Source organism: Haliotis asinina, chromosome 3 (genome assembly GCF_037392515.1).
Source record: "Haliotis asinina isolate JCU_RB_2024 chromosome 3, JCU_Hal_asi_v2, whole genome shotgun sequence".
Taxonomy (NCBI): domain Eukaryota; kingdom Metazoa; phylum Mollusca; class Gastropoda; order Lepetellida; family Haliotidae; genus Haliotis; species Haliotis asinina.
Window position 1 is genome coordinate 16,977,020 of NC_090282.1, and position 24,962 is coordinate 17,001,981.

At 36.8% G+C, this 24,962-nt stretch overlaps 2 protein-coding genes and 1 non-coding gene across 3 annotated transcripts; 2 read left to right on the forward strand and 1 right to left on the reverse strand.

Annotated features, from left to right (window-relative positions):
• Positions 1-59: 59 nt before the first annotated feature.
• On the forward strand, positions 60-24,900 carry LOC137277564 (endoplasmic reticulum-Golgi intermediate compartment protein 3-like). The gene is made up of 13 exons (XM_067809357.1): positions 60-319; positions 1,755-1,913; positions 2,303-2,422; positions 3,950-3,981; positions 4,343-4,416; positions 4,796-4,961; positions 5,755-5,812; positions 6,512-6,543; positions 7,660-7,756; positions 14,558-14,622; positions 15,385-15,521; positions 22,763-22,818; positions 23,703-24,900. The coding sequence occupies exons 1-13, from the start codon at positions 223-225 to the stop codon at positions 23,780-23,782; spliced, it is 1,173 nt and encodes a 390-aa protein (XP_067665458.1). The 5' UTR covers positions 60-222; the 3' UTR covers positions 23,783-24,900.
• On the reverse strand, positions 9,332-13,792 carry LOC137277567 (reactive oxygen species modulator 1-like). The gene is made up of 3 exons (XM_067809361.1): positions 13,709-13,792; positions 10,273-10,438; positions 9,332-9,625 (listed from the first exon to the last, which is right to left on the reverse strand). The coding sequence occupies exons 2-3, from the start codon at positions 10,407-10,409 to the stop codon at positions 9,517-9,519; spliced, it is 246 nt and encodes an 81-aa protein (XP_067665462.1). The 5' UTR covers positions 10,410-10,438; positions 13,709-13,792; the 3' UTR covers positions 9,332-9,516.
• Positions 13,996-14,067, forward strand: Trnap-cgg (transfer RNA proline (anticodon CGG)). Its single transcript has one exon. It is a non-coding gene; the product is annotated as a tRNA-Pro (tRNA).
• Positions 24,901-24,962: the final 62 nt, after the last annotated feature.

The following is a 24,962-nucleotide window of genomic DNA, read 5'->3' on the forward strand; positions in this document are numbered from 1 at the left end:
AAGCGGAACCCGCAACAAGCAACAAACTTCAACTGGTTTTATCATGGTAACACGCAGTCATGAATGCGCTATTGTTAACACCAGCTAGGCGGGACCCCAGTCAACAGTCGAAGCCCGACACGCTGCTTGTTTTCATTCGCCAACAGTGGAAATCAGTAGAAGTAGCTACGGCAATCGCCAGCTCACTGACATTCAAGCAGTTCGGCAAAAGGACATCCAAATATGCAGAGTCCGAGTGTGTTAGAACGGCTGCGTCAGTTTGATGCATATCCAAAGACGCTGGAAGATTTCCGGGTGAAAACGTTCGGAGGAGCTGCAGGTGTGCGAAATATGAGTCTCAAAGCAACCCGGGTCTATCTTACGTGATACGTTGTTAGAAAGTTTGATGTGTGTCAATTAAGTCGTGACCTTTCATATCTCATCATATTCTATTTTTAGAACTCAGTGTAAAGCAACCCCGTATGTATTTCATGTGTCATATCCTGACACACATTGGAGGTGGAAACAGGCCACAATCTCTCCAGGCCACCCGTTGATAATCAGAACCCTCAGGACAGTTAAAGAACGTAGGAAGTAATGTGTTCATGGAAGTTGTGCGTTGAATTTCAGACCAGATTTCTAACTCCAAAATACAGTCAACCCAAACAGCATAATAGACTGGATGTAGTCCTCTTGGTAATCACTGATGAAACAAAGGTATTGCTAAAGGTGTATTATGTCACATGTGATCCTTTCTCAGCAAAGTGTGTCAAAATCCAAGGCAAGATAAACGTTGCCTGATATTAGAGAGTAAACAAAAAGAGACAAAACAAGATGTAGAACGACCTTTACAGTGATTCGTGTACTCCAACCAGTCAGCTTGACTTGCAGAACAACTTTCAGTGAAACAGCTGGCTAATACTTACAAATACATACACATAATATCATGTATTGTGGTATACAGAAAACTATGGTTATAACAAACCCAAAGGGAACACAAACTTGTGTTTTATATCACTGTAGTTTGTGATATTCATTTCACTACTATAGCAAGTGACCTGGACCTAAACACAGTTTCTTATATCCATCAGATTGTTGTTAGCATGTTCGTTATTAACATAGTTAAGTGGAGTAATTATTGTGAGGAAATATGTTGATGTTTGGTCATTGTCAAATTACCAGTCCAAGTAATAAGTATATGTGTATGTTATGTTTGTATTGACTAATTGTACATAATGTATTTATCCAAGCCACTGGACATTGATTTTGTTGACCTGCAGTGACAAAAATAATGCCAGTCGGACTGCATTGAAAGTGGCTATAATAAACACTGCCGAGATGAGATGAAATACCATGTGAATCAGTATTAATACTGTTAAACTTTCTTTCCTCTATGTAGCCTCCAGTAAACATCCGGATTAGAACTGGTCTTTCGCAACCCATGCTTGTCGTAAGAGATGGCTCACAAGTGGTTAGGCTCACTGACTTAGTTGACACATCCTTGTATCCCAATTGTGTAAATCAGTTATTGACTCATGCTATTGATCACTGGATTGTCTGTTCCAAAGTACTGTGCAGACATCCGCCATCTAGCTGGAACAATGCTGAGGGTGATGTAAAGAACAACCAAACCAAATCTTTCCCCATTTAGCCATGTATGTTATTAGGACTAGGTTTCTTTCTTCTTAAAAATGTGTATCACTAAGTGAAATGTTGTACCTCAGGACTTTATGATGTTACTGGTATATTTCTACAGTGTCACGTTTCCTTTTCAGTGACTCTGTCCAGTGCAGTGCTGATGTTAATACTGTTTGTGTCAGAGTTTAACTATTACCTCACGAAAGAAGTGCAACCTGAACTATTTGTGGATACTTCAAAAGGCCAGAAGATTCGAATAAACGTTGATATAGTATTTGCCAAGTTGCCTTGTGCATGTGAGTTCTTCCATGTGTTGAAACTATTTCCATTTTGTGAATGTTCATGTATAAAATATGTTTTAAAGTCCATGTTTATTGAGGTGGTTCGGTGTATTTTGATTGATGGAATAGTTTTCAATAACATGATGGGTGCTGAGTTCCATAGTTAAATTTTGTGCAATTATCATAATATTTATCCCATCAAAGCAAACTGCATCATGACATTTCACTAAATTTGATTAGTTTCACAGGTGTTCCTGTCCAATGAAAACTCCAATACTGCCAGTTATAAGTGTATTATCCATAACTGATGTATGATGCTATGAAGATAATCAATAAGTCAGTATGTAAAATGACATTTATGACTGCAACACAATACCAGCAGTTGTATTGATGTGATGTTCCAGATTTAAGTATAGATGCCATGGACGTGTCTGGTGAACAGCAGATTGATGTAGATCACAACCTGTTCAAGCAGCGTCTTGATAGTGGCGGAAAAACTGTTGATGACAAGCCAGAAAAACAAGGTTAGTTTGAGAGAATGTTAGTGATAGTCAGAAAAACAAGAGGTGCTTAAACTTGTGAGAAAAATGTTAGTGATCATGTGATTTGTCAAAGATACAAGTTGGTTCCTACAGCATGGGAGAGGGCCTGTCAATTATAGGCCAGAAAAAACAATAGTCAACCTCTCATATCACTATTATACAATACCACACTTGAGTGAGTCTCTTTTGAGGTGCTGGAGGCTCCAGAAACTCAACAGAGCTGCCAATTAGTAAGGTTCGGATGGGTCCAAATTTTCTACCTGTTGGTACCACACCCACTATCACCCTACCTGGATATGTGTTACTTCCTGACATCAAATTTGTAAGAAACGGCAATATTTTCTTCAACTCAGAGTGTAAAATTTTCTGGTTTTTATATCTTAACCATGTACTATATTCGAAATAAGTGAACATACAACATTTTTATCATGAAAGAATAACAGATTACATTATTTAATTTATTAGTCACATGATCATAACAGGTTGGGGTACTTAGGTGGGTACCCAGCTCCACCCCATTACCCACCCAACCTGGGTAGTTTGGTTACCCGTCCCAGCCTTACTAACTAGGCAAACGTATGACACAGTAATTGTAAGTAGCCATTGAATGAAGTTAGCAAGTATGTCAACCAGTAAACATACATAGATGTGGGTTTCCGGATCACTGGTGAAGACATCGTCTCAGTTGACCTACTGCTGAAGCAGCATCTCATATTAATATAATTGTTTGCACCGTAGACAATGGATGGCCTCTTGTTTGAATTTTTACATCAATGTATTTATGAGAAAATGATTTGCACCTCTTCTGAAATTGTAATTGAGTTGTAATGAACAAGACAGTCAGCATGAAGTGAACATGATAATGCTCCATGTGAATATGTGATAATATCTCTGTAATGTTCATGCTACTGTGTTCGCTGTAAGCTTGTGTGTGCATGTACAGCAGGCATATGCCCCAGCAGAAAGTGGTGAGGTCTCTAGTGGGTTGCGGGGTCCCCAGTAAACATTTTTACATTAAGACATTGTTTCCTTCCTTTTTAGAGCAGGTTGTCATCATTTACAAGTCAAATTAGCTGAGAGAAACTTTTTTCATTTGTTGTTCCTTGGGCAAAAAATTTACGTTTTTCAGTTATTTGTTCCCGAAACACAAAACACTTTGCTTGCAGATCATGCAGGTAGAAAATGTTGCGCATGAAATGTGGATTTATTTGCATGAAACATGCAGGTTTTTGCATTATTGCGAACACTGATGCGCCAAGCAGGCTTGTAGGGAACATTTCACTCTGCTCCATATTTACAGAACTACAGCTTATCTCAATCTCATAGATGCATATACTGCTTGGCATGTTCACACTGAGGAGTAATACAGGATAGGTACACAAATATTCAACATGTTTATGATCTTAATTCCATTTGGTTTTGTGTCAGTGCAAAGGTTTGTTTCTTTACTTGTATCTTGTCTTTAATCGGGTTTCACGGCTTATTCATAAATCTGTATTTCTCTTGCAGTCTTAGGTGATGCATCTAAAGATTTGGCTGCAGTGAGTATGATGGTTAATAAGAACTGACTTCAGTATATTTATATTTTGGAATAGCATAGCAGATTTATCCAAATTATGCAGATTTATCCAAACTCTCAGCTTTTGTTCTTAAGTACAAGAATGTATTGAAGTTATTCCTTATAAATATATTCACATTGATATCTTCACAGACTGATTATTTCACCATCAGTGCACAAAAGACTTAAGACTACCATATGAATGAAATCAACAAAGTCGTTCAGCACAGCATTATAATGGAACATTTTATCATTATCCGATGGAAAACCCATTACGCTAGGGTACATTTTGTGTCTTTTCTCATCAGCATCTTTGGTGCTGATTATTATATTGCATGTTTCAGAATGTTACAAAGCCTAAGGAACTTGATCCTAATCGCTGTGACAGTTGTTATGGAGCTGAGACTGATGACAAGAAGTAAGTACTGTGTGATGACGATCACCTTAGAAAGGTCGAAGATATCGTGATATGTTGTTGTGTCAAATTCTTTCCAATGCAAACAGTGTAAATATATTTATTGTAATTTATGTCTCAATAAGATAAGGACAGAAGGAAGCGATGCCTGTATTTCTTCCCTTTTGGTGGGTGGAGCAGTAGCCAAGTGGTTAAAGCTTTCATTGGTCCTGCCAAAGACCTGCGTTTGATTCCCAACATGGGTACAATGTGCAAAGCCCATTTCAGGTGTCACCCTCCATGATATTGCTTGAATCTTTCTAAAAGTGGTGTAAAACTACACTCAGTAACTCTTAGTCTTTATCCCTTCTGCCATGATGAGTAGCATTCTCTTGCTCTGTAGATGCTGTAACACTTGTGAAGATGTTAGAGAAGCCTACAGGAAAAAGGGCTGGGCTTTCAACAACCCATCTACCATCCAGCAGTGCAAGCGTGAGGGTTGGTCCGAGAAAATGTCTGCACAAAAAAATGAAGGTTGCAGGGTTTTTGGTTACCTGGAGGTTAACAAGGTGAGTCGCTACATAATGGACAGCAGGATATGATAGTTAAACAGTTGCAGGGCTCGAGTTAGTGCTGTGTTACTTGCACTAGTGCAACCCAATATTGCTTGATGAAACCTAGTTATTAGTCTAACGTGCACCAAGTGAAAGTCAAGTTCTAGTGGGTAAACCTCTGAATAAAACATGTAAATAATTCAACAGCATGTTACTTTTATTACATATTGTAATAAAAGCAGTGCAACTGGAATTTGGTCGGTGCAACTAAGGTTTCATCTCAGGCTGTCTCTGGTGCAAGTAGGTGAACATCTCTTAAATCGAACCCGGAATTGTCTAGGACAGGTTGACCATACGAGGCAATTGGCAACTGGTGAGTTTGGTGTTAAGGTCATGTCCTACAGATTTGTAGACATGATGAACCCTAGGTCAAGGTCAACAAGTATGGTGTGTGAAGTCCATTTCTGCCATGATATTGCTGGAATATTGCTAAAACTAAAGTCACTCATTAGTGAAGTTATCATCTCTTACACCACCTCCTTAGTTAATAAAATGGTTGTCCGGTTCAATCCCCAGGCTTGTCATACCAAAAGATTTTAAAAGATGGTACCTATTGTTTCCCTGCCTGATGCCCAGTATTAGAGGCATCTGTGTGTAGGTTTGGGTATCATGTAAAACTACATCATGCATATTTTCCCACTTGCCCTGTTAAATGGACGTTACAATTTACACCCAGACAAGAACTGACAGATTCAATATGATTTTTCATCAATTCTTATGTGAAAACTGCCTCCTCTCTACATGTCAGGTAGCCGGCAACTTCCATTTCGCTCCTGGGAAGAGCTTCCAGCAGCATCACGTACATGGTAAGGATTATACTGAAGCAACAATTGTGTCTACGTCTGTTGACAGCTTACCAGATTGATCGCAAAAATTCAAGTGATAGACACAATCCATAAATTGTCATTTAACAACTATAACTTTATTTGGAATGTTAGTTATCTGGTATTGGTAAAGACAAATAGAATTAAGATTATCCCATCTTAGTTTGATCATGTAATTTAATTATATATTTGTGAGAGATATGTGTACAAGCCAAATCCAAATGAAGTGTTTGTGCTCCTATTAAAACTGACCAGAAAAGGATAGGGCTCACATAGAAATTGTGCGTTTTGAGAAGCCATGTACATGTATATTTTTAGACATTGTTTCTTTTCATCCTATGATGTCAGTGTACTGGTACATGAATATTGGGGAGATATACCAATAAAAGAGTATGAAATGAGCCAGAAACCATGCAGGCATTTGTTATTGCCTCAACCATACCAGACACAATTATAGGGTGAATTTACTCAGATGTATAGAACAATAGGCTGTCCAGCTGAAATCTAGCCCCTCTCAGGCGGTTTGATGGGCCTTTTTTCATACACTGCTAATGACAAGATGAAAGGTCAAGACTTAACTGCAAATAAGTTTCTAGGGATAAGTAAAATACCCCACCTTATAACAATGCATGCTGGTGTTGGAGAGTATATCTGATGATAAAGGATGATGTTTACTTTCAGTTCACGACCTGCAGGCATTTGGTGGACAGAAGGTAAGTTGAAAACACTTCATCCTTTGTAGGAACCCTGTTGTTTGTTTCGGAGCCAATAAACATGAATAAGGTGAAATGTGGCAAGAACATTTACAAGAGAGAAAGGGACAGAAGTCAGTGCAACAGCGCTACACTGCAGAAAGAGAAAGGGACTCTAGTCCATGAGGAAACATCTGAGAGGGTTGGTTGTGTCAAAGAAGCTGCATGAATTTCTGGACAGAATTATAATGTAGACTTATGCTGTAGTGTGAGGCACTATTAGGATGTGATCATCATGGAGACAAATCTTGGCTATGTTAGGGCCAGGCTGTGACAAATTTGACTTGGCACCCTTTGTTTCATTTTACCCAAACACTGTCCATGTTTAGTTAGTATGACATCATTCACTCACTCCTGTTTTCACCCTCTTGATCCCCACCAGGGATTCAGACCAACATACTCTATTCCATGATAGTTGTATGGTTACTGAAGCTCAAGTATTGAGGTTTTTTAATTTGGCCAGTTCTTTTTGTGTAATGTTGTTCATTATATAAGTGAAGTCATTATACAACATCAAAGCGAAAATGGATTGAATTATCATTAAAACACCCACATGTTATCAGAAACGAGGGGCCACTGAAACTGTAATGCCCACAAAATGCATGACGATGGGCCACATAATGTTGTGGAGTGCTGAAAAAGTGGCGGTCCATGGTCAAGGTCAAATGTTGTCTCTCTCTATGGTGATGTCACCTCTATTCTCTGACATTTCCATATTTGTTTCCATATTTATTTTAAAAAAGTGTGTCTGTGGCCTCCATTGGCGGACAATTAATGAAAGTCAGGCTTCTGCAAATGATAATGCTCTGAAAAAAAAGCATTACTGATCTATTCACTCACTTATGCTATGGGGGACGACCCAAAGTTTTCCTTGAGTATTAAGGCTAAAGTATACATTCTCAGTTAGGTAAACATTCATTCAAAGGAAAAGTATATACTATTTAATTAAAAGAACACACGATTCTTAGCTGTTCCTAAAATTCATCTGTTGTGTGAGGGCACATAAGTGATTAACCATGATATACATAAGTATTTCTTGAACAGTTTTAGTGACACATATTGTTATGAATATTTCAGTTCAACATTTCTCATCAAATCAACCATTTGTCATTTGGCATCGACTACCCTGGAATTATCAATCCTCTCGATGCTACATATGAATCTGCGAACGAGGGTAAGATGTGCTACCTCCCCTTTCATTATATTGCGTGGTAGAAGAGTAAGCCTGTGGTCAAAGAATTTGCTCTTGCTGACAGCCTGTGTTAGATTCTGCAAACGGGTGTGATTGGCGTTTCTGCTACTCCGTTTTTCAAGCATACATCCATTCTTTGGAGTAATATGTCAAAGTTTGTTATTCTGTTCAGTCCTTGTAGATTCAAGACATAGTGCTTACATTTGATACAAGTAAAACTTATAAGACAAATATATGGAAGGCAACTTTTTCTTTAATATAAGTATAAAGATATATCTTATAACATTGTTGTACAGTCATGAAGAAGTTGCCATCCATGTGCATGGCACTCATTTTATATATTTTCCAACTTCTAAGTGCCTCTCAAGAATCTCAAAGTATTGTATTGTGCAAGTAACTGCAGCATTTGATGCCTTATAACGGTCATGTATCTAAGTAATGTTGGTTTTCTAACTGTGTCATGTACTCATTATCAGCATGACAAACAGACTTTTCAATCACAGGGCTATCCTACCAGTCATTTGTACTCCCTGCTCAAACTGCAGAGTTGAGTTTATGTCTCTTTAAGTGATATCCCTGTAAAAGCATGAGAGGCACCAGAAATAGGCTTTACAAATCGTATTTGTGTGGGGAATCAAACGAAGATCTGGATGCAGCTCGGGCTCGTCCCGATAATTTTATTACCTTCCTTTGCTGGCTCAGTATTCTTACAGTAGCCAATCATTTAAGCTGCTATTACAACTGAGCTTGCAAGTGTCATCAAAGATTATGATTGCTGTCGTGAAGGTTTGTTCGCAGTGCAACTCTGATTTGGGGGGAAATCATAATACAGACAAATTGACAAGTCTGAAACTTTAAAAAAAATATATGTGCGATATACAAGAACTCCGATCTCTTTCAGAGCATCATTTGTGTTGCCAGGTTTACGTAGTTTGATAATTTAAGAAGCGAAAGTGAGCTGTGATTGGTACACTTTACTTCCCAGAGTAGACACCTCCTTGGATAAAAATAAATGAGGGTTATAGTGGAGGTTTATCGCAGCGTATACCCTGGAGATATCAAGGATGGCATAACAGGCAAATACATTAAACATATGACTAGCCCATCATCCCCCTCTAACTGCAAAGGGTGGTGGAGGTAGCTTAATGGTTAAAGCATTCACTGCACATCAAGGATTGGAAAGTTATCTGAGTATATCATGCTCAAATCACAAAGTGCATGAAGTAACTGGAAAGGGTTGAGGGAGTAAATGAAGATAAACCCACAGGTGCCAAATTTCACAAGAATAAAGTTGAGTTGGCTCCATTATTGTTGATAATGGAATCAAATGTTTACACAGACAAAGCAGGTTTAGAGTTACAGCCAATACTTGTGCAAGGATTTCCAGAAATTATCATGCATTGACACCAAAACTCTTATTTTGTTCAGTGTTATTCAGGTTCACACATATTATCAACCATGAAATCTGAAGCTTTTTTAAGGGCTGTTTCAAGACCTAATCAACAGTTTGAACAATTTGTATTTATTTCATCAACACTGTGCAAACAAAGCATCAAAAACAGTTTTTCAATTTTATTACATATACATTTATTAACACATAATGTAATGATGACATGATAGAAACGCTGCATTCACGTGTAAAACTGGCCATATTGGCTAGAGCATCACTCATGAATGTCAGCTTTGGTGATCGTCAACTCAAGCATGCTTCTGTAAAGTCTACTGTGAAACACAAACTCATGTCAACACCGGATTCCAGTTCCTATTCCCATGAACGTCCCAAACGTCCCTCCTCCCTGTACCATGGTCTTTCCCACCTGCTGCACCAACTCACGACCACGCATTCCATACCTGCAACAATTAAGTAGAAACATGATAATATATCAAGATCTTTATTGTACTTAAGGAGACAAGTTCAACTAATAGCAAAGCATGATTATTAGCCTGAACTAAATATCAACACATACTTCTATGACTGGTTCAATGAGACAAAGTCCTGGTTTGATAAACTAGGTTCCATATACTTGTACCATCATATGTTATTTCCGTCTGACCTCTGATCATGTATTTTGTATCAAAGGAATGATTTTAACTTTCCTTAGGAATCTGCTGACATAACTTGTAAGGTCGTTCAATTTTTATTGTGTCAACTAATGTTTCTTAAAAGCCAGGAACTGTTGATTAGAATATTTCAAACCTTTTAACGGACGATAATTAAAACCTTTAGAAAGTTTATCACCAAAATGCTTGAAATTGGGTTACTCTTTTTCCAGTTTAAATTTCTCACTAATATTGCCTTGATGTGGGGGAACACTTACTTTCGCTCATATGCCAAGATGCCAAGATTAGCAAATATACCTTTCTTAAATTACAAGATTACACCATATTCGTCCAGGTGCAACAATGTTTAGCCAATGTAAATGATTGTAAGTCATAGGTACAAGATAATATGACCTTGCTAACCTTATACAGTTAATAACTAGGATTATCAAACTCACCTGAGAGCTGAGAATCCCCCAAACAGAGCCCCAGAAGCCATGCCAACACAGAATCCCATCATGAAGCCCATCTTGACCCGGTCCCAACAACTGGGGCCATGCCCCATGGAGTAGCTACTTGGCGGTGGAGCTGGCATTATCAGGGCAGATGCACGCTATGAAAGTACTGAAAAATAACAATGGTTTGGATATACAAGTACATGTTTCTGCTGATCAAAAGTATTGATACCAACTTCAGAAAACTCCAGATAATGACAAAATATCAACATATGTCATATTTGGGATTTCACTTTCTTAGTAAAGTACAAGTTCTAGTACTTTTTTCGGTTGAGTCCCATCCGGGATTCGAACCCGCACCCTCAGAGTCAGGCACATAATCGCCAGCACTCAAAGTCAGCCCAATCACATGATTGATTCTTCATTGTGATTGAAGAAGTGAAAGACATATCCCTGATCTGATTTGTTTAGGTGGACAGTTGACAATAATTTTACATGTTTAACAATTGAATTATCTCAGTATCCCACATAACTGCTGTATATGACAGGCCACCTATTATTACCTCAATAATTTTTACTGAACTTGAAATAAAGTTGTGATAATTAAATACTTTGATCACCAATATACTGCTAAAATCTATTAGACTTGTCCTACAAAACATAAGCATATATACTGCAAAATCAATACTTTGGTAAAATTTCTGGTCCTGTTCCCCATCTCAAATAATTTTTATTCATTGATATATACTAGAATTATTATCAAAATTTAACTCAACAATAAGGTGACTCACAAAACAGTAAACGTCCCAACATTAAAGACTCACTGATATGGAGCAGATAGTTTCTCACCAACATTCTAATTACGAAACCAAGCAGCAAATTGGTCAGCACCCGCTCCCTCGACCATGACAGACAATGGGACTGGGCTCCTGTCCACATTAGCAGAATTTCTTCACCCTAAAAAGTGAGGAGGCCGGATGCCCACCACATGCTGCCTGGATGGTATAAAGACTGATCCAATTTGATCCTATTTCTGTGTTTTTTACCTCAATATTTAATCATGTCATGTGAAAATATGATGTCTACATACACGTAGCAAGCCATTGTTTCATATTAGTCCAAAAGATTGCAAAACTTTATATTTAGATAGTTTTGAGGGTTGGCCCCGCTGTCATAGCAAACATCATACGTACATTTTGGTAGCTACAACCCTAGTTTATTATCTATGATAATAAAAAAACACACAGTTGATTTATCTGAATTCGTAAACTAATAACGACGACTTTGCCATTGGTACAGAAATCTGAAACTTTTCACGTTTACCCAAGTACACAGCATATACCTATGTGCATTTCTTATGTAACAACGAATTTCCGTTGCCTCAAAACAGTTTCGGCCCAAAAGTGTTTTCACGGTTGCATGCGACACAGAGATTGCATCTTCCTTGCTGTAACTCGCGTTTGATGGTGTAAACCTACACGTGTTATTAGTCATCATTCACTTGATGGTCAGTTCATGAATTTATAACGGGTATAAATAGTGGTAACACCACTAAAATTACTCGACGCAGGTTCCCATTTGGCATTTCTTCTGTCTGGAGTAAATACCCAACATTATAAATTAAGGTGTGTAGTGGCAAATGTATTGTATGTTATGTAGTATGTGCATGTAAGGGATGCAAGAGGGTTTTTCACCTGAGTTACAAAAACAAACTTCAATCAAAGGATTAACCGATAACACACTGATTAATTACTTCCACAGCGGATTTGTCAAAAAGGCAGTGTTTATGAGTCTAGATTTACGTAATCTATTCTGAATACACCCTGTTGCAAAGTACGAGTGTAAAAACAACATCCTTCCTACAAAGAATTAACCGCCACTGCCTTGATTGATTGATTGTTGCTCATTATTGGCTAACTAATGGCGGACATCCTACAGGTAGTTGCCAGGTGTGCTGTCCTGGGTGACCAGTGAGATTATGGATACACCAGTGTGAAAATTTCTCAAACGATGTGTCACTTTTTCGCATATTAGACTGTTGAAAAACACAAGACATACAGCAGGATTATTTACCAGCTGCAGATGAATGGAATATCGTTCTTTTTATGTGGATGTTGATGGATACATTCCTGAACAAGGTAATAGCCTGACATTCTTGCTATAACTTTCGTCTGTCTTAAATTTAATATTTGCATTTTGTTTTAGTTTATTTCTTCCAGCATTCAGCAGAATCTGTATTACAGAAAACATGCACTAGATAGGGTGTGTGTGAAATATGATTCATGTTGGCAATCTATGCAATGTTTAGATATTGAAATCATGTTAGAAATTCCCTGCAAGTATAAGCAGACTGCATGTTTTTTTTTATTAACTTTCAAAATGTATACAAATGTGACAAGGAACTAATTAGGTTTATAAGACAAAATATAAAAACGTACACTGACTTCGTTATTTTTCAGTCCTAACAGGTTTTTTTTATACCACTGGCAGATGAGTAAACTTCAAAGTGTTTGAGTTGTTTTCATAATAATGAAGTAAAATGACTTCATCTTCTTTTATCAGTCTACACATAAACTATCATCTGAGCATATGAGAAGCACAGCAGAGATCACGAACCAGTCACGAATTCTGGGATATCATCCCAGTACTCACAGGAGAAAAACAAAAACAAAAGAAACCACCAGTCCATGGAAATTGCTCCACATCAGTGCCCCTTTAAGTCACTAAGTGTAACAAATAGGGTTTAACTACTTTGTGTTACCTCTGTTTATCTGTAGAAGAAAGGATATTGGGTAATGGAAGTAACTCTTTCCACAGGGAAAGACAATGATGCATGAAAAAGAAAATGCTAAGTATACTTGTGACTTAGTGAGTGTTTGACCTGTGAAAACTAACACAACTAATGTTAGGTAAATCCAAAGAGGCACAAAAATATAATTTACACAACACTTGAACAGGCTAATATTAGCTCTTGTGTTGAAGAAATCAGATGAAGTGGAGTAATTTTGAATTCAAAGCAAGACACTGACTGCAACACCAATTTTCCCTCTGGTAAAACATCATTTGAAATGCCCTTATTCGTAGAATCTCCGAATCCGTTCGCTTCAGCACGTGCGATGAGCTGGAACACTCCAAGGGTAAACCCAACCGAACTCATAGAAAAGCCGGAGAGGGTGACATTTCTGAGATTTGATGATGACGTATAAGTATACTGTCTACTGGGGTATGGCGTTTAAATGATATTACTTAGAATGTTGCGTTTTCCACAGATTATCGAAACAGTTGAAACCTGACCTTGCGTGTTTGCTTTTTGACCCATTTGACAATAACGATTGCCACCATAGTACGCGAGAAAGAGGATACCAGTCTACTACAGTCCGACTCCGAAACCTAATGAAGTCATTAGCAAAATAGCAATACGATGATTACATGTGTGTACCTTTCCGAATTGTGAAAAAGTTACAGTGGCCGAGGCATCGCGCACCTGCAGTTAAGCTTCGGAAACCATTTTGTATCCCATGAGCACTCTCTTCATTTCCGGTTTCCATGTTTTGCCCTTCGAATTTCGTTTACTGAACATTGATAAGTCTTTTGATCAGTGCGATCGTTTAAAAGAAACACATGTGTGCCTATTTCACGAACATATTTTCAAGTGATTACACAGTCGAGTGCGGAAAAGCATTAATTTGAATGTATTCAATAACAATGTCTCATTGCTAGCGTGCTGGCCAAGTGGTCTAGGGGTATGATTCTCGCTTCGGGTGCGAGAGGTCCCGGGTTCGACTCCCGGCTTGGCCCCAAGTATGTTTTGTTTATGTCAAAATGTAACTTCGTGGCAAGTCTTACTGTCTGCGAGGGTGTGAGCAATGGTTCCTTAGGGAAAAGGTGAAAGAAATAAAAACGCCCACTGTTGACTTTCTGATTTATGTATGTACACATTATTCAGCCCTCTGAATTCTTTTTTTTTTGTAGTGAAACTGAGTAATGTAGGATCAACTGCATGGTGCTTTTTGTCGAACCCCTCTTTAAGGTTTGCCATGAGATTCCTACCTGTTAACTTCACAATATTGCCTCACCAATATCCTCAATGAAGTACAGTTAAGTGTAATTTGCATATTAGGCATTCATCGGTCACATCAAAGCATGACAGGCTTTGTATGGAGAGACATTCCAAATATAGTAAATCATGTAATGAAAATTATTGACTTATTTTTGGGTAGGTTCATTTCATGTATACTGTATGATTGAAAATGTAGACTGTAACTAAATAATAACTCTTTGTTTACAGAACAGATGATGTTTCAGTATTTTGTTAAAGTTGTGCCAACCACTTACACCCAAATTAATGGCAAGGTAAGTGCATCAGGATTTATGTGAAGCTGTATTTGTGGATACCACATGTCAACCTTTATGATCTTATCAAATTTGTTACTGAAAAACTAACACAAAATATTCAACTACAGTAGCAGTGAAAATATACCCCAGAAGTTAAAAAAAATAGTTTAGATTAAATCATGAAATAGCATACACAATACATTTCAACCACATTTTATTCAGTATCAAGCTATATGTGTATACTTACTTCTGATTTAGGTAAGTATGTGGTTAATAGCACATTCCTAGAATATGTATCTTTAATTATTTAATTAAATATGAAAATTCTTTGAAAAGGATGCTACTAATTTTGGCCCCAAAATGCTAATTTTTGCATCAGGTTTTGGCCAAAACACTAAGTTGGGTATTTTGACAAAGTGAGACATTTCGTGCTTTCGTGCATTTCGTGGCTTTTTTTTTTTTTTTTTTCTTTTCTTTTCTTTTTCTTTTATAATAGATTGTAGATTTGATTGCTACATGAACAGATATTGTAATAAGGACAGAGAAACAAGCTCTACACAGGAAACATTTCAAATGTTGAATATAGACTGACATATTGTTTAAGAAATGCCACCCCAAGTGCCACGCACAAATATAACTTAGTAAGTAGACATGCGAACAAATATAAATTGAAAATTTTTAGATTTAAGCAAAATTACTTTGATGTTCAATGTAGGCACAAAGGTTTGGAACATTAATTTTCTGAGTTTTTAAGTGCTTGAACTGTGACCGTTGCTCCAGACGCTGCACACCAATCAGTTCTCAGTGACCAAACATTCCAAGACTGTGGCAGGGGGATCAGGTGAAAGCGGCCTGCCAGGAGTCTTCTTCATGTATGAGCTGTCACCTATGATGGTAAAATATACAGAAAGACAGAGGTGAGTGCTTAAGGAAAACTACTTATCATTCTCAGCTTTGTTCCTGGGTTATACTATATATCACTAAACTTAAAACATATTATGCGTGGAAACCACTGGATCAGTGAAACTGGAGCATAGTGCACTTCTTCCAAATAATGATGACACATAAATTAATGATACTTAAAATAATTTTCAGTTTTGACACTATGGCTGCCATTTTGCAAAAATATAACTGTGGCCTCTACTCAAATTTTGTTTGATATATGTTTGGGGTTGAACATTTATCTCTTGATTTAGCAGTATTTCAAACTTGATTCCAGCAGTTTAATATTTATGCAGAAGATATTCAAATATCATCCACAAAAGCAACTTTTGTCCATGAGTTGTCTTTGTTTTTTCAACTGTTGACAACATATCTAACATATTTTTATGATAAACCAAAGTCTCTTCTGTGTCATGACAGATATATTTTCCTAATGTTATGTTATGTGTGAAGACTGCATCGTTTGTTCCTAGATATAGTCTGTTTGCAGTGAAAATTGTGCCAATGAGTTTCTCTTAAACAAAAAGTAAATTGAATAAAGTGAAATTAAGATTGTGAATCCGCAGAACTCTTCCTTGCCAGTTGAATATTAAAGTCTCGGAAGTTTAATCAACTTATGATATAAGTTGTTTTACAATGACATTTTCAGATCCCTTTATTTGTTTGTATTACAAGGGGGTATGCACATTAAATGAAACACCGAGAACAACAAGGGTTTGACTTAGTTTTTTTTTTTTTTTTTTTTTCTTTTTATATTGGTTCATGTGATTACACATAGTACAAAACACAGGTACATATGGATGGATGATATACAGAAATCATATCAACATTTTGGTAATAGACATATACAGGTTGATATAGGTGATTGGTAGGTATATAGGAAGATTAAAATTTATCCAAGTACTGGGAAAAGAGGGCCCCATTTTTGACTGAAATGATCTATTTTATTAGTTTTTTGGCATATATGTTTCTCAACAAAGAATATTTCTTTTAGGGTTTTTGTAAATGAAGTCATATCAGGATGTATATTCTTAATACTACATATGTAAATGTGTCTTTTGGCTGCAAGGGTGATGTGGTTTAGTAATGTATTTCGGTTTAGAGTACCAAACCAAACCATATGTTTTGTAAAGTGAAATGGATGAGGGAATGAATTGTTGAGCCAAATTTGTAATTTTCTCCAAAATGTTTGGGTCACTTGGCATTCCCAATACACATGACAGACAGTCTCATTTATATCCTTGCAGAAACAGCATGTACTACTATCAACTTTCTTCATTTTAAGCAATTCTCTTTTAGTATAAATAGCACCTTGTAGAAATCTATATTGAAAATCTATGAGTTTTGTGTCTTGCAAATCTTTTCTGTATCCTGTGAATATTTTTTCCCAGTCAAAGTCTGTTTTTGGGAAAAACCGCTGCCACTTTTTACAAACATTTTGGTATATATCATTGGAAATAAGTTTATCATAAAAAGTTCTGCATCCTTTAGATGTTTTTATGAGACAAGTCTGGCAATGGTTAATATTTAAATCCCAGACTGGTATTGAATGACATTGATTTAGAGTATTTTTCCAAGAATCTGGAAATGTGTGTAGTAAATATCTATAATCTAAAAAAGTACCTTGGATATCATATACTTCTTTTAAAGATTCCAATGACAATAGTCCATTTTCGTCACAAATATCCCTAATATTAATAACCCCTTTATCTGCCCAATTCTTTATATAGTTTAATGAATTTTTGAAATTGTGATTAAACCATAATGGTTGTGATAGAATTTCATTGATGTTATTTGGGTCAATATAATGTTTTTGGTGAAATAGTTGCCATGCTTTCAGTGCATCCTGCCAAAAAGGGTTTTCAATCTTAATGTAGGCCTCAGAATTTGCTCCTAAATTAAATATGTCTTTGAAAGGTATGTTGCATGGATTTTCCTTATCACCTTTTCCGAAGTATCGTCGCAACGTGGATAATTTCAAAGCGTCTATAAATGTTTTAATATCGATCATTCTCAAACCTCCTTCTTTATAGTTATTTTTTATTATATTCCTCTTTATTTTGTCATTCTTGTCATTCCAAACAAATTTAAAAAGCATTTTTTCAATAGAAGTAATAAAATCTGCTGGTGGGTTGGGCAGGGAATTGAAAATATGAACCAATTTGGAGATTGCTAGAGTTTTTATTACTGTTATTTTACCAATAAGTGTTAAATTTCTCTTTCTCCAAGATGCTAGGAGTCTATTAATTTCTTCAAGTCTTTTCCTAGTGTTGATTACCCATAGATCTTCAAGATCTGGTGTAAATTTGATACCTAGTACATCAAATTCACCAACTACCCATTCAACTTTTAGATCATGACATATCATATCAGTAGATTTAGCTTTTGATCCAATCCATATTGCTTTTGATTTATCCACATTAATTTTCAAACCTGACATCTTGTAAAAAGTATTAACTGTGTCTATTGCAGAGTACAAACTCTCTTCAGTTCCATTCAGAAATAGTTCAGTATCATCGGCATATTGATTCAGTTTATATTCATTATCATAAATAACTATACCTTTGATATTTTCATTATGTCTTATCATGCAACCAAGAATCTCAGCTACAAAGAGGAAAAGATATGGGGATAAAGGGTCTCCTTGTCTACAGCCCCTTTCATTTGAAAAAAACTCAGATAAGTTACCATGCTGGATGACACAAGATGTTGTTTCGTAAGTTAGTGTATTTATCCATCCTATCAGTTTGGGGCCAAATTTGAATTTATGGAGGACTAGATTGATAAAATCTTTTGAAACAGAATCAAAAGCTTTTTCAAAATCAATAAGGATTAGCAAACCAGGGATGTTCTGTTTCTTTGTTTCGAACATAATATCATATAATAATCTTGTATTTTCACTAATTGTCCTCCCTGGTATGAAACCAGTTTGGTTAGAATGAATGAGTTCGTCTAGGGTCGTTTTTAATCTGTGTGCTATACAGGAGCTGATAATTTTGTAAATAGCATTCAGTAAAGTGATCGGTCTCCAGTTTTTAAGTAATGTTCTATCTTTATTGGTTTTTGGAATACAGGTAATAACACCTCTTTTCCAATTCACAGACATTTCATTCTTGGCTAATACATCTCTAATGAATCTATAGATCCATGTTTTTAATTCTTTCCAAAAAAATTTAAAGAAATCAATAGGAAAACCATTAATCCCTGGACTTTTATTATTCTTCATTCTGTGCACAGTATTACTAATTTCATCTAAACTGATTTCTCTTTCAAGATAGTCCCTCTGTGTTTGGTTTAAGATTGGAGTATTAATATCCTTCAAACAATTTTCATCCTCATATTGTTTGTGAGAGGCATACAGATTTTTGTAAAATAATTTTAGTTCATTCAGTATTGACTTGCTGTCAGTAATTTCACTATTATCATTAGTTACTAACTTGTTGATTGATCTTTGGGTGAACGTTCTATTTTCCAGGTGACAGAAATATTTTGAAGGTTTTTCACCTTCTTCATACCAAAGAAGTCGGTTTCGAATTTGTATTCCTTTCATTTCCTCATTTTTAATTTCTTCCATTTCTTTCTTATATTTTGATAGTTCACTCAAAAGTTCTTCATCTATGTTTTGAAAGTTTTTTCTTATAGTATCTTCAACCTGTTTTATTTTAAGTTCTAACTGTTCTGTATTTTTTGCTTTTGTTTTCTTCAAGTAGGATGAGAAAGATATAGTCTTTCCTCGAATTTTCATTAGTAACGTTTCCAGAAATAAGGAGTTAGAAATATTAAGTATAATATTTTCGGTGTTATTAAGATCATCCAATTTTTCTGTTGCATATTCCTGAACTGTGTCGTTCAAAATAGATCTGACTAAGTTTCCATATTCAGGATTTAACAGCAATGAAGTGTTAAACTTCCAATATCCATGTCCTCGTTCCTGGCCTAAAGTGTTGGAAAAGGTTAATGTAATTGTTGAGTGATCACTTTTATAGCCTGGCAAAATATCTGAGTCTAGAGTTATGTCAAATATATCCTCTGATACAATAAAGAAATCCAGTCTGGCTTGTTGTCTTGGATTTTTTTTCCACCAGGTGTATTTTCTGCATTTATCATTCATATTCCTCCAAACATCAACAAGATTATAAGATTCAATAAATTCTAAAACAGTATTTCTTGATTTAGGGTTGTTTACATGTTTATAATTCTCAAGATCAATTGTTGGATCAATCACCAAATTCCAGTCTCCAACTATTATCAGAGAATCATTCTCAAGATTTAGAATATTTTTAAATAGATTAGTGTAAAAATTACTGTCATCGATATTTGGACCATAGAGATTCGTTAGTGTTAGTCTTTTATCCTCTATTGTTACATCAGCTATTATATAATTTCCATTTTCATCTATTAAGGTCTTATGTATTTTAAGATCAACATCATTATTAAAGAGAATGGCCACTCCTCTGGAATTAGATTTAAAAGGTGCAATTATGGATTGTAAACCCCATTCATTTCTCATGAAATTGCAAGTAGATGCATCAATATGAATATCTTGCAGACATATGATTGAGTGTAGTTTTTTCCGGTGTATGTTCATTAATTCTTTTCTTTTAAATTTGTCTGCAAGTCCTCTACAATTAGCTGAGATAACTTTGATTTTCTTAACATTATCCATTGTAGTCAATGGTTACGAGAACTATCAATATACCTAAAATTAAACTGTCTGACACAGTGGTATCCTTGCCAACTGAATGGAGGTAGAAGCGCTCATAACATGCTTGTGGGAGAGCTTGTACAGTAAATATTTGTGTTGTGATATCGCGAGAACCTTTTTTTCCTGATAAATAGAAAACATGTATTAAAAGAAATAGAGGGTAACTAAAACGAAATAGCGGGCGAACCATGTTCTTGGTCTTCGAAGTCAAGCCGCATGAATGATAGTCCAAATGTGTGCAATGTGAACTAGAGCTAGATGTCCAACTGACGTAATATATATACATTGATGCCGGGACCTGCCTCTAATAGTATTGAAAGAGGAATACTTATCCAGAAACATCCTTATACTGAGTGGAGAAAAAGCGTAGAACGTCATAGATAACATCATACGAAATTCGTCTAACTGTGCTAACACATCCATCAGAGTAACGTAACAACATCCGGTAGCCCCGGGGTGAATGAAGCCGCTATAAATAGATTACCACGTGTATTTGTTTACAAACATTAGAAGCAAAGCAAGGATGGAAACGTTTTGGTGAGAATGGCTCCCAGAAAGCTTCTCGTTGCCAGATCGTCGAATTGTTCGGCACATTTGGGTTGTATAGTCATCGTGCCCAACTTCAACAGTAGTCTTAGATGTATATAAAGTAAATTACGTCGTTTGAATACTTATTTATCCCTTTACCCGAGTGGTGCACATGTTTACATATCCGTGCAAACAGAACACAAAGATTAGAAAGTTTCGTACAGTCCAATTGTTCTCCAGTTATCTTGTGGGTTCTTCCTGACCTGCAAGGAGATGTCGATTCCTTTTTCAAGAATCCGTGTCTGTACTTTATGGGTTTTTCTCAGTTCAAAGGCTTTATTTGCAAGGCGACCACGGTGTTTTTTCAGAGAGACAGGGAGATCAGTTCGGATCGTGACCTTCTTTTCCTTCAGAATTCCCCAGTTCTTGCCTGCAGCACTGTAGACATTCTGTCTATCTATTGCCCTGACGAATTTCACTACGATTGGCTTCGGCATTGAAGCCCTGAAGTTTTGAGGATCCGTGCTTTTTCTGGGTAGTCTGTGCACATTGTCGAACATCATCTCCTTGGCATGCTGTATCCCTAGTAGACTGAAGATTTCTTTTGCGGCTGTTTCAGGATCTTTTTCGTCGGGTATGCCATAGATTAGCAAATTGTTTTTCCTGGAGTAAAGTTCAAGAGTGAGAAACTTTTTGTCATATTCTGTTTTCATCGCCGACATATCATCTTTTAGCTGATTTATTTCCAAAATGTTCGCCTCAATTTGTTCAGCATTGTAGTGAACAGTGGCAAGTATGTCGGACGTTTTCGTGTGTAAATCCTTTATCTCAGTATTCATTGATTCCATTCTACTTACTATTTCCTTAGTTTGTACTTGTAGAGCTTCAGCAATAAAGCTTTTTAAGTCGTCCCGGTCTACCTTGTCCGAGTCGAGAACAATGGCGGCTGGCGTGGTTGACAAGCTAGATGTGCTTGTTGTTTTCTCGGTGATCATACTGGATCTTGTCTGAGCCCCATCATCTAGAATTGTGTGCGACGGCTTACCGGGCGCATCTGTATCTTGTTTTGCTCTGTTGTTTCTTTTCATGTTGGACATTTTTAACTTAAAGCCGGCTTTTCGAAGAGCAAATGGTTAACGTGTTGTCATGTGGTGACTGTAGGTGGCGCTCTCGACTTGGGTTTGACTTTGTTAATGCTCATCACATACCACACATGCGTTAGTTTCACAGTTCCAACTAACTATCCCTTGTAGTACAAACCAATAATAATGATTTGATAATAATAATAATGTTTGATAAACAACTTTTATCTTGTTTATAGGTTAAACAAGATAAACTTATAAACAAGATTATAAGTTCTTGTTCTTGCATGAATTCTGAGACTTAATTTTCAGTTGGCAAGATAAAATTATGAAGATTGGCAGCCTAATTTCACTTTATTTGGTTTACTTTTTAATTTAAAGTGAAATTCATCGGTACATTTTCACTGCAAACTGACTATAAATGATGTGTAATGTACACCAACATGCGTAACTGTTACAATGAAATGTCATCTGATGAATTGAAAGGCAATTAGGAACAGGTTTGGCATGTTTTGTTTGTGTGTTGTACAGCATTGTACCAGTAACTCAAGTGTGAGTCCTCACATGTGATATCTAAAGGCTTTTTCTTCAAGTACGATAAATCCAAACTCCCCCAAACATATGTCAGTATATCTATATATATATATATTGGTATGTGTATGTCGAATATTGTTCAATATTGGCTGTTGTCTAGATCTGTCTGGGAGGTCTAGGAGGACTCAAGAGTTGTCTCCCTTGGACAGCTATCCGGTTTCATCTATGATAGGCTAAGATGATTATGGGCCCCATATCTCTAGCACCAAAAGGAACTATTTGCATGTGAACATGACTTTGTGTTATGATTTTTGAAAAAATCTAGTATTGCTGACCTCGTGCTGACCACTATTTTCTTCACTTTCAGATCCTTCATGCATTTTCTGACAGGTGTTTGTGCAATAATAGGAGGAGTATTTACAGGTAAGTACACTACACCAGTAGTGGTCATACTGATCCCTGAGGAGTCATTATCCAGAGTCTAGCAGTGAACAGCACTGGAGCAAGGATGACTTGACTGAACAGTGCTGTCTACTGGATCCTTTGGACAACTACAAACATGCATGCACACACATGCACACGTAGATATGTCTGCATAAGGGCAATAATCTTGAATGCAACCTTAGACCCCTGCTGTACCTCTGAGTGCCTGAGAGAGAGTATCGTAGCCCAGTAGTTAAGGCATTCTCTCATCATGATTCAGACACGGGTTCAATCACCTACATGGATACAATGTCTGGAATCCATTTACAGTGTCCCCCTTTCTTGATATTACTGAAATTGGTCCCAAATTAAACTCGCTGACTGTGAGTGCCTTGTCAGCTGTTCTAATGCTGTGATATGATATTAAAGTGTGTGAGGGACATTCTTTTTGTAAACATAGCATTATGCAGAGGGCCCTTGGTATCCTGGGTCTGAGGTGGCCCCCAGTACACCATGTGTGTAATGTAAATGTGCTGAATATGATGCATGATGGTTTCTTATTAATGACTGTGCACTGGCAGCTTGAATCATTTTCCAGGGTATTACTTACAGGACAACCGTGTAGTTTAAAGATACTTATCATGCCAAAGACTTGGGTTCAGTTCCCAGCACAGGTAAATGATGTGAAGCCCATTATTTTTGTCCAACAGTTATATTGTTGCTAAAGGCTGCCCCAGATCTATCTGGCTCACTGTTGCTTACAGCCTGATACAGCTTGAATATTGCTGACACACACTCATCACCTGTATGTAATGATCCATTGATTGTGTGTCTCTTTTATCACCTGTATGTAATGATTCATTGATTGTGTCTGCGTTTTACAGTTGCTGGTCTTATAGACGGGATGATCTACCATTCTGCCAGAGCCATCCAGAAAAAGATTGACCTAGGAAAGGCATCATGATTTAACCAATATATTTTAACTGCAGACTATTTGCTCTCAGACTACTTGGCATCATAACTGAAAGTCCCATCTATGGGTATCTGTTGCTTAAGGAGGAACGCTCTGCCTGTGTTTAGCTGTCCAAATAAGAAGGAAACAAAATACTTGACATTACCAGACTGCTCAATGTTCTTATGCTCCGCTGTATAATATTTGAGCTTCAATGTTCACAATCACTTTAATTTGGCTGATTAGTTAGTAAATTCCCTTTGATTAATCAGTTTCAGAAGTTTTGTCTGTCAGAGGCTATTTTTCTGAAAGAGTGCTTGATTAAGCTCATTTGCATTTGCAGTTGGCCGTTTGAATAGGATTTCTAAGAGTATTTTAGTCAAGTTCAAATACATCCGACTAGCAGTAAAAACTTACGGACAGTCCATCATTTGCACACAAGAATCAGTAACCGTTGTGACATATATCAATTTTGTTTTCTTTAGATATTCATCTAACAGCCTCTTTGTAGAGAAATTAAGGAACACAATGTCAAGAACACTGACATACCCTTAAATGTTAGTGATACGATACGATTTGTACACTGTCAGCGCCAAATGTATTTTGTATGTCAAGAGTGTGAGGTAGGTATGATAACACAAGGCCAGTGTGATAGTCTGTGATTCCCATATGTCACATATAGTCCAAGGACTCTCATTGACCTGTGCATTTGAAGCGAAATAGCCATGCATTCCCCCACCCCCGATCTGATACTGCTGGAATATTGCTAAAAGTGGCATGAACCATGGTGATTGGGAAGAGCCTAGAAGAACAGTGTCTTGAACTATAGCTATTGTCGTGGCCATGCTGTATGCCATTTAGGAACAACATTGGCATGTGACAATGTCAGTCTACTTCTAATGCACAGATGCTATGTAAGACCATCCCGATACTGGTATTAACTGACTGGTTGTGAAGAATCTTATTATCTACTAACCCTTCCACTTATTGTCCCTGTCTCGTACTCTATGATATTATGCCTGTAGTAAAAAGCCTCCGAGAGGGCACCAAGGTGGTCTCAGAGCAGATATTTATGGTATTTACTATCTATTTTTGTTGGTATTTTGTTTCTAATAAAAGGTGGAAAACTATCCCGATGGATATTTGTCTGCTTTATCAGTCAGTAACTGTATATCACTGAGAGTATGGTGCG